At 37.4% G+C, this 10,834-nt stretch overlaps 1 protein-coding gene across 4 annotated transcripts in view; it reads left to right on the top strand.

Annotated features, from left to right (window-relative positions):
* Positions 1–10,834, top strand: part of Fsd1l (fibronectin type III and SPRY domain containing 1 like) — a 63,306-nt gene that overhangs the window by 45,399 nt on the left and 7,073 nt on the right. For 2 of the 4 annotated variants that reach the window (XM_031377419.1, XM_031377421.1), the window contains 3 exons: positions 5,178–5,278; positions 5,904–6,155; positions 8,016–8,104. In XM_031377419.1, coding sequence (XP_031233279.1) covers positions 5,178–5,278; positions 5,904–6,155; positions 8,016–8,104 — 442 coding nt within the window. The remainder of the gene's footprint in view (positions 1–5,177; positions 5,279–5,903; positions 6,156–8,015; positions 8,105–10,834) is intronic. The other 2 variants (XM_031377420.1, XM_031377422.1) reach the window with 2 other exon arrangements.

The raw sequence follows: 10,834 nt of genomic DNA on the forward strand, positions 1-10,834 counted from the left end.
ACTCAGAAATCTGCCTGCCTCTGCCTCCCAAGTGCTGGGATTGAAGGCGTGCGCCACCACTGCCCAGCAGATTGTTTTTATCACTACTTCATAACTGTAATTTTGCTACTGTGTATGAATCATAATGTAAATAACTGTGTTTTTAGTGGTCTTAGGTGACCCCTGTAGAAGGGTCACTTGACCCCCCCAAAGGGGTCTCAACCCACAGGTTGAGATCTAAGTGTACAGTAAATAAAGCTGAGTAGGTCAAGCATATTGATTGGTGCTGAGCTTGGTTTTATGTAAGCGATAATCCCTCTAGAAAGTGCTGAGGAACTTGCTGTTCAACACATGTGGTATGAGCAGGGTACCCACAATACTGTCTGACACCAAGGCTCCCAACTCATGCCTCCTGGAGGCTTGCCTGGTAAAGTTGGATAGTTGTGATTGTGTGTGAAATGTCACGGTAGGGCCAGGATCTAGAGTATATATTGTATAGTAGGGGCTGGAAGATATTCATTCAAGAAGTGGTATTTAGACTGTTTCTTCAAGGAGTAGGATAATATGTCGTGTTTCATCTTGCAGTGAAGGGAAATAAGAAGACATACCAATAGATAAATAACCTAAAAATTAAAGAACACTTCAGCTATCATGTTTAACTGTATGATTAATATTAATATTATATATGTCTAAGTAGCCTTATCACCACAAGGCTAAAGTGCAGACTGGACCAAAGCAAAAGCTTATGAGACTAAATTGCTTGTAGACAGTAAAAAAATGATTAATTATCTTACAATAGTGAACACTAGAAAAGCGAGTAAAATAAATTGCTCTACGGGCTACATAAATACTTAATCCAGTATGGTCACCAAGGGTCCTTTAAGGTGGGTAGAGGAGCCCTTCTGTACACAAGATGATGGCTGCTGTCCTTCCAAAGAGTGGGCTGCAGAGGTGAAGGGCGGCACTAAGGCAGAAGGCCTTCTCTTATTTAACCTAACTCTGAAGCTAAACTGTCAACCTCAGCAGTTATCTCTTTTCTGTTTTTCATGCTTCCTTGTATCTCTTTACTACTGGTAAGTCATACTTATTTTAATTTTGTTTCTTTGGGTTTTTAGATGAGGCCTTAATATATTTTCAAAGCAAGGCTCAGTGAATCATTTCTGCTTATTTCTACGTATGATTATCCTCTTGCTGTTTATTCTTCCTAAGCACCTGGTATATAGTTTTCAGAATGAGTTTCTTCCCAGTGGACTGTTGAACCTACCAGTGGAGGAGTAAGTGAACTGTAGGTATTTTAGGAAGATGTCCTGGTTGGTTCTGATTCTATTTCTCTGTTGATATCAATACTTTGTTACAAAAATCCTAAAGACCTGTTTAGGTCTTTAGGTATTGTTTTTGTTCTGTTTAGGTATTGTTTTTGCAGTTTTAAGACTCTCAGAGTATAGCTAGCTCTTCACCACTAATAGCATATTTTAGTGAAGATATTGTGTATCTCGTGTGCTGAGGACACAGGGATGAGATGTGGTTCCTGTTCACAGTTACTTTCTTCTCCTAAGATACATCATAGAGGCCCTCCACTTACCATATTAACCATGTGTTGAAGGCACCACATACTAGGCTGTATATGAGTTGTCTTTTCATTATCATCTTTTAGTCCATGTCAGTGGTAAGGGAAGCATTTACTTAACTTCTTTAGTGGCTTCTTGTTTTGCCCTCCTGGGCCACTGTGATAATTTGTGTTTTAGGAGTTCTTCAAACGGGCCTGGGGTATACAGCTCACTGGCAGAGTGCTTCTGTAATGTGTGCACATCCCTGATCCCTCTAGCAGCAGCAGAACGGCAAGAAAACTGCCCACCTGGTCGTTAGAATTGTGCCCACATCATGGTGTCCTGGCTTGGTGTTTTTCATTCTTGCTCATACTTACTTACACATTTACTGTAACTTCTTTCTCATCTTCTTTCATTGATCATTGCTTTGCTACTCACAACATCTCTTTTACATTCTTTGGTCCATCTCTCAGCCACAAAGCAGTCACAGCCATGACTGTTAAGCATGCTAGCCTTCCCAAGAGCACTGGGGATCAGAGTGCAGGCTGCTCTTCTCAAGTACAGAGGCTAAGCCTGCTCAGGTTCCAAAATGTATTTTCTACAAATACACTTCAGATTAGTTAAAACTATGTTTATAATATGTAGATGCAAATATATAGAACTAAATTAACTTGCAAAGAGGGAGGCTAATGTGCAGCAACCTTTTGGTGACTGAGTTAGGTCCTCTGGTGAGCTCTCCTGAGTGCACAGTCATTTTTTTCTAGTGGAGGGGCACATTTCAGATATGTGTTTCAAATGAGTGTCTAGGGAATACTCATCAATCGCATAGAAGTCTTATATTGTATAAATATAAGAGATTTAAAACTTTTTTGTTAAAATTTATAAGCCATGTTAGGCCCGTTTTATTTTTATTTTTAACCCTGTTCTTCAGGCTTTCCTGATGTTGCACCTAAAACAGGGCTTTACACACTTCTCAAGTAACAGAACTGTTTCCTCAAATGAAATATGCCCAGAAGGCTAATCTAAAAGGAGAAAAAAGACAGGTGGCTGAATAAGAAGGAGCCCTGGAGCTGGTCTTATCCCTGAGTCCCATAGCAGACTGTGGCATTGTGGGTAGCCTGGTATTCAGGGCATGTCTTGAAAACTGCCACCCCAAGCTGCTTTGTCCTCCCCACCAAAGAACAGTGGGGGTTGGGGAATGGAGGGGGGTGTCTTTCTTCTGTCTGTTCTTCCTCCCTTTCTTCTTTCTTCCCTCCCCCTCCCTCCCTCCCTCCTTCCTTTCTTCCATCTGTCTACTTTTTCGAGAAAAAATACAGTGTTGTCTTTTCCCTTTAGTTTAGAAAACTCAGAGTATTTGTAATCAGGCAGTTTATATAAAAAGAATCAAAAAGAAAATAGTGATGTGGATTTTTTTTCTTTTTGAGTTGTCATTAATTTGACAGTATTTATACAATTTAAGTTCTTACTACTTAATGATCCTTGTGTTGCATAATAAATACCAACTAGAAAATTTGGACAAGCCGAAATTTTTTGCATACTAATTTGTATCCTAATTTTATTTGGTAATTTATTATCTAATACAATTTTTAAAATTCTTAAAGAACTTAAAAATACATTTCTTCAAAATTTGTTTTTTCGGTTTCACTTTTCCCTCAGCATTTTGAGGTAGAGACTCTGTATGCAGCTCATTCTAGTTTTAAACCTGCTCCTAAACTGTCCTCAAACTTGTAATCCTCCTGCCTCACTCCCTTGAGTGCTGAAGTTACTGGGATATGCACCATACCCAAGGATTGATTATTTATGTCTTCTATTCTGAGGGACTTCTCAGAAGCACTTGTAGATATTTTTTCTCCCACTTAGTTCCTTTTTGCTCTTCTTGCCCCAACTTGTGTCCCTAATTTTCACAGAAACTTTCAGTTGCCAGTCCTTCCTGATCTCTGTTCATACTCTTGGAATACACATAATGTAGAATTTATTTTAAAATGACCTTTTTGAGTTTTTTTTCTAAGACATGGTTTCTCTGTATAGCCCTTGCTGCCCTGGAACTCATTCTGTAGACCAGACCAGGCTAGCCTTTGAAAAAGGAGACTTTGTTAAAGAAAAGAATATTCTTTATTATTATAACATATCAAGTGATCACTGTTAATAGTATTCCGCATAAAGGATATTTGATCTCCATTAGGAAGGATTAAACTAAACTATGCAGATTGCATTGTTCTATGTAATCATGCTACTTTTTTTTATTTTTTATTTTTTGTAATCATGCTACTTAATAGCATTCACTAAAATGTAGATACTTGAAGCAGTCCAGTGTAGTTTAATTATGTGAAGCCATCTGTTCTTAACAGCAAGGTAATATTTAAATAATGCAAAATAAAGTCATTGGATCACATGAAATGACTGTAACTATCTTTATGCTTGTTTTCTGTTTATAAATAATTTGTATATTTTATTTGGTAATTTATTTTCTACTACATTTTTTCTTTGGGAAGAAAAATCTTAGTGCAACTGTATTGGAAAATTTCTAAATATTATGGTGATAATAAAGTATTTCTATTTTTTTCTAAATAACTTGTAGAATAATCTCTCAATATCTTCCCACTTTGTGTGCAAGCACATATACACGCACATGCACACACACACATTCACACACACACACACACTCTCTCACACTCACACATACACACACGTGTAGGTAGGCAGGCAGTATTCTTCACGCATCGTCCACCTTGTATTTTGAGATCGGATCTTGTGTCCACTTGCCCAGGAGTGGGGTCACAAGTACACACCACCATTCCTAGCTTTTATGTGCATTCTAGGGATTGAACTTCAATCCTTATGCTTGCACACTAAGCACTTTACCATTGAGCTGTTTCTACACCCCAACTTCAGGATGATCTTAACCAAAAAAGCATCCTAACCACAAAAGCAATTGTTTTTCAAGTGCAAATTCAGTATAATTAAAGCATAATTTAAAAATCATCTTGAGGACAGCATAGAAGGAACTGAGACTGCAGAAAGTACACATGGAACTTGAGGCGCTGTCTTGATAGGTCCAGTGGAAACATCTTGGAGAGTTAATCTTTGAGGTTTTTGAGAATTAGTGAAAAATCTAACAGTTTCCACTTTGCTTGTCATATTATTTGATATGAAGGGATCTTGTTCATTGTAATAGTGGGTATTCTTTGAGATTTGATATTTTCTGCATAAATTCAGATAACTTACTCTTTTTAAGAAGGAAAGATCAGAGGTACTAAAGTGGCTACTTAGTTGTATTTATGTAAGGAACCTAGTTTTGCTGTTGCTTTTATTTAAATTCAGTTGTAAAATATTTATACACAATAGTCTAAGATCTTCCTTAATTTTTCCCATCAGCAAGATTTGTCTTATTTTGACATTGTATCTTACTTCAGCTGTGTGCTCTTTGTATAAACCTTGCTCAGTCTGCATGACATTAGTGTTTTCAGCCTGCTTTGTGTGGATGGCTTCTTACATTTGAGTACTCATAATTGATAACTTATAATTGATAATTCAGATCTAAAGAAATGTTGCAACATGAGAGGTATTTTCAAAGATTTCTGCTATGATTTGTAATTCTAATTTATGAACCATTTTCAATATAATTTTTTCTTTCTTTCTTTTTTTTTTTAGAAGTGGCACCCCATCCCCAAAACGGACGTCTGTAGGCTCCAGGCCACCAGCAGTAAGAGGCAGCAGAGACCGTTTTACTGGGGAATCATACACAGTGCTAGGTAGGATAAAGCATAGTAGTTCTCAGATTAAAGGTTAAAGGTCACATAGCACACTGGTGGACTTCCCACTCACATCTGGAGTGCCTGCCTGTATAGTGAATGGTCTCTATAGATGTCTCTGTATTGAAGCCTGAGTATCTGGAGTGCCTGCCTGTGTAGTATAGTGAATGGTCTCTATAGACGTCTCTGTATTGAAGCCTGAGTACCGTGAGAGTTTTTCAGACTGACTTACTGATACTTTTAAACCTCTGCTTCCGCTCATGTAGTTTGCCTCATGAATATAAGGGATTATAACAAAGAAAGGCTTTGAAGTATTTTATATGCGTTGAAACATAAATAATATGTGTAAATTTATAGAGTATATACTGTACCTTCAGCATCTGTTGTTGATGTGGTTATTTTCACAGAAAGAGAAGTTGAATTTAGTGGGTATGGTGGGATAAGCCTGTAATCCCAGTACTTGGAGGCTGAAGTGGAAGGATCATGAGCTTGTGGCTAGTCTGAGATACATAGTGAGATTTGTGTTTAAAAAAAAAGTTGTTTGTTGTTGGAAAACACATGATAAGTAAAATCTAGGACTCATAAGTATGACAAAGTATCAGAATTTTTTTCTTATCTTTTACAGGAGACACTGCTATTGAAAATGGACAACATTATTGGGAAGTAAAAGCCCAGAAAGATTGTAAATCCTATAGCGTGGGTGTAGCATATAAAACTTTAGGCAAATTTGATCAGTTAGGAAAGACAAACACTAGTTGGTGCATTCACGTCAACAGCTGGTTACAGAACACATTTGCAGCCAAGCATAATAATAAAGTGAAAGCTTTGGATGTTCCTGTTCCTGAGAAAATAGGTGTGTTTTGTGACTTTGATGGGGGTAAGTGTACTTATTTTTCTAAAAAAACAAAACAAAACTACTTCTCCATACTTATATTTAAGTATATTTTATGAATATAAAATAATATTTTTAATTTTGTGAAAGTATATGAGAATATTGCTTGTTTTCTCTTCCTATTTGATGGTAGTTGATTTCTTTAGGAAAAGCTTACAAAGAAAATGAGAAACTGGACAAAGCAGGTGCATTTAAAATAGTTGAAAAACAGACATGCTATCAGCACAGAGAGGATACAGATGAAGAAGAGAGCCCTCCAGGAGGACAGCAGGTGTTAGGCTGAACAGTTAGCAAGTGAATTGTAAGAATAAGATGCTTCTGAGGGAGGCAGTGAAGGGGGGCAGATGAGCTGAAAGCAGCGGACACTACACTGGGAGTTTAATGGAGTGTATGTGAGCTCAAGCAGGTAGAGGACAGATGGAGTAAAGTTGAAAAGCTGATAGAATTTGGCACAGTCAATATAAAAAGGAAGAGAACTTAGCATCTAGTGAGCTAATAAAGCCTTTTGTTTGGTGGTGAACAGCAGTGTAGAGTAAGAAGATGAATGGACGCAATGGGAATTTATGTTCTGGACTATGAATTTTAAATCATTATAGATAGGCTTGAATACTTTTTTGCTAATCTAAATAGGAACCATTAAAAATCAATAACTTTTGCCAATAAAAAGTGTTTGTTTATTTATGTAGTATAAAAAACTTCAGGGATTTGATTAATCTTTTTGGTGCCGATTGTAGAATTGCTTTTATTGCAAAAAGTTCTCTAGGTTCTTGGACAAGTACTAGTGAGATGTTGGGTGAATGTGTAGACAAAACTTGGCACCCCTTTCTTTTTAATTTTGAAGCATTGGTTGGTTGATGTAAGATCAGGCAGTGTTGTGGAGAATTGGGCCCTTTCTCTTAATCAGTGCCAGCTTCAGGCACCACATCTCAAGGATTTGCTAAGCATGATTTTTAGGTATAATGGTTTTGCTGGATTCATCAGACCAGCAGGAGGGTGCCAAGCAGTAACCATGAGAGGGAGAGAGGAAGGAGGGAAAAGCGAGGGAGGGGCACACATGCATGCACATGCTTTAGCTCTCAGGAGCATCTTTGGTTTGACCACTGAGCAAATTGTCAGCAATTGCCATGTGCACTCCACTTTTCCTTACCCATCACAATCAGAATGAGAAATGGTTGTTTACACAAAATAAGAGAAGACAGCAGTTCAAAATGAGTTTGTTTTCGTTTTAGGTCAGCTTAAGAGGTACCCACTCACCAAGTCTTTTCACTTTCCAGTTGCTTCAAATGCACACCACCATCGATCGAATGGTCCATGTTGAGTTGTTCAGCATCTCAACAGTGTTGCTCATCTTCAAGTCCCTTTCTTCTGCAAAATTTCTTACCCAACCACTGTCTACAAGTTCCCTGGCAGTTCCCAGACCAGACGCATTTCTGACAAGGACTGAAGCTGCTGCTTACAGCCAGTTTGAACTTGCATGAGAACCTAGTTTGCTTTTTGTCCCATAGTATAAAATAAATATAAAACAAATAGCAAATATTGTCAGTAGCAAAAAACATACAGAAGAAATGTGTGTTAAAGAGGTGTATAATATAATCATATTTTTAAGAATAATAATAACAAATTTCAACAGTGCAAAAAAACACAATTACTTCTGCACCAGCTTATTAGATTAGGGAGATATTAGTAAGGTCTTATCATGTTTTGATATTTTTATAAGAAAATTAAATATGGTTCATAAGATTTATAACAAAAATTAATGTTAAAATATGTCTTTTGGCATGCTTATCTGTTTAATGTAAATATTGTAATTTTGAATAATAAATTAGCCATTTTTTATCCCTTTAGGTCAGCTTTCATTTTATGATGCACACTCAAAGCAGTTGCTGTATTCCTTCAAGACAAAATTTACTCAGCCAGTAGTACCTGGTTTCATGGTTAGTATCTTATTTATATTTTATGGCTCAACAACTTTGAGGCTAATCTGTACTATACTTTTTGATGAAGCCAAGTATGTACTCCCTTTGTATTCATTTCCTTTTCCCCAGCCCACCCTTTCCAAACATGATTTCTTTCTGTATGTTTTCAGTATGCTTTATTAAAGTCAGTACTAACATTACAAAAGGGGCAAAAAGTAACAATGAATATTTATATTTCCTCATTATTGTAACTATTACCCAAGCAAGGAGTGCAGCCTTATCGTGCCCAGTACCCAGTACCCAGAGCCATTCCCTAAGTGGCTCTTCTGGAAGAGTTAGCCCTTGTCTTAGACTTTAATGTGCCAAGTCATTTAGCCTCCTGTTTGGCTTTAGAGAGTTGTACATTATCTTTTCTGCTCAACCATGTGTGTGTAAGATTTTTCCATGGTCTGTGTGGTTTTAGTTTGTTCACTGTTCTTAGATCGACATCGTTTTCCAGGTTATGATACATCAGTCTACTGAGTGCCAGTTAGGTTGAGCTTATGACACACATGCATGATTTCAGGATTATTCAGTTGCTTGCTGATATGTGAAGAAAAAACATGTTTCTTCACATGAAATGAAACATGTCTTTAATTTTTTAATAAAATGTTATTGTTGCTTCTAACACCATACCTGTTTGCTTTTCTCTGTTAAAATTAGGTTGATGAAGGGAGTTCTAGATTCATTAACTGCTTCCTTGGTTTGAATAAAACTTTTCTTAGTGTGGGAGGGGCTACATCTCTAGTATGGATGGTACACTTTTAGGTTACTTCGTGGGGTGTTCCACATATGTTCCCTTCCTTCTTACTGCAGGTGTAATCCCTCATCTGAGAAGAAAGTGTTCAGGGTATGTGAGGATTCAGAATGTGTATTTACTTTTAAAAACTCACAGTCAAAATTTTATTCCTGACATCTTAAAATCTTAAGCGTAAAGTAATCCTGCTAGCCAGTGCTCTCCATTTTTCATTAAGACATAAATGAACAAAATTGTTGCTCATGGAAAATTCTAAAAGGTAGTTGTTTCTTTTTCACTTTCTAAACTTTGTCACAGACCTCTACTTTAATATGTATTTTGGGCTGTTTCCCAGTGAATCCATTGAAGACAAATTGTTTACCATATATAACTCAGAGCTATACTTTTACAAAATATTTCATTTTAATTTGAATGTACCTTACATGGATATTTATTGAGTTTATCCGTTACTTTTTATTCCAAATAACTATAATTATGCAATAATATAGATAAACTGAGGAAACTGTTTTAAACTTATTAAGCCTCTTTACTTCCCTTCCTTGGAAGCCTAGTTTCACTAACTTGGTTAATAAATGGATTAACTAATTTATTTATTATTATTCATTATTTATTAATAATGGTGGCTATTGTTGCACATGATGTTAATTTTTAAAGTTAGGTTTATTACGTTATAATTTACATATACTATTGTATATGTATGAGTTTTGCTAGATGCATGCAGACATATAACCACTAACATAGATCAGGATTTGGAACAGTTAGCGCTGTAGTTATGGCATGCTCCCATATAGTAGGCCTTTCCCATTACAACCACCCAAACAATAAGTAAAGCATTTTCCCTTCTTGTGGTTTGGCCTGTTGAGGCTGTCCTGTAGATGGAGGTGTGTAGCAGAATTCTCCCTGTCCAGTCACTTTAAATAGTAATACAACAAGAAGCCTGTGATTGGACATGGAAAAGGGAGGCAGAGCTAGGAATTTCTGAGACAGGGGCAGGGGAGGAGGAGGGAAAACAGAAGGAGAACAGGACAGTCCAGTTCCCGTACAGCTTTAAATAACCACAGGTAGTTAGGATTCTCCTATAAGGGATGCATAATTACAGGACAATTTGTCTTATCTACATGGACAATTTATATCATTATCAATTGGCTCTGAAATTATTGTTTGGACATCTTGAGTATTGAGAATTTATTGATATATAAACCTGACTGATTAATTTTAAGCTTCTAGAGTTTTTGTTTGTTTGGTTTTTTGAGACAGGGTTTCTCTGTATATCCCTGGCTGTCCTGGAACTCACTCTGTAGACCAGGCTGGCCCTAAACTTAGAAATCTGCCTGCCTCTGCCTCCCAAGTGTTGGGATCACTGGCCGTCTAGCTTCTAGAGTTTTGATTTACTGGGTTAAGGGGAATTGTGACCATCAACCATAGGGGGTGGATGTCTGAGAAGGCTTTGAGGCAGGTGCACTGGAGAAGGAGAAACTGCCAACTGGTGCTAGCCAAGAAGCAGTGAGACCACAGGGCAGAGAGTAGCTAGGTGAAGCATGGGAACTTGTTGTCTTTTTTTAAATATTTCCTGCAACAGAGGTGCATGGCATACAGCCTTTGATGCTGTAGCAGAGCACATGTGAATGTTAGCCTCACTGCCCTGTGTGCCAGTCAGGCTGCTTCTTGCCTGCTAAGTAATCTGTCATGTTTGTGTGTGGAAAGAAGCCAGGGCCTGCACACGCTGAACGAGTACTCCACCATAACCTTATTTCCTACCTCACATTATTTTGAGACAAGGTCTCTCTGTAGACTAGTCTGGTCTGAGATCCTCCTGCCTTGCTTAGGTTACAGGTGTGGGCATCACGCTTGGCTTCTGCCACAATTTCTGTTTACATACTAGTCCAAGGAGGACATTTGGTTTTTTTCCTAGTTTGGACAACAAGTAAATAATATAAATAAAACATATAGGT

This window comes from Mastomys coucha, unplaced genomic scaffold (genome assembly GCF_008632895.1).
Source record: "Mastomys coucha isolate ucsf_1 unplaced genomic scaffold, UCSF_Mcou_1 pScaffold18, whole genome shotgun sequence".
In the NCBI taxonomy this organism is placed as follows: domain Eukaryota; kingdom Metazoa; phylum Chordata; class Mammalia; order Rodentia; family Muridae; genus Mastomys; species Mastomys coucha.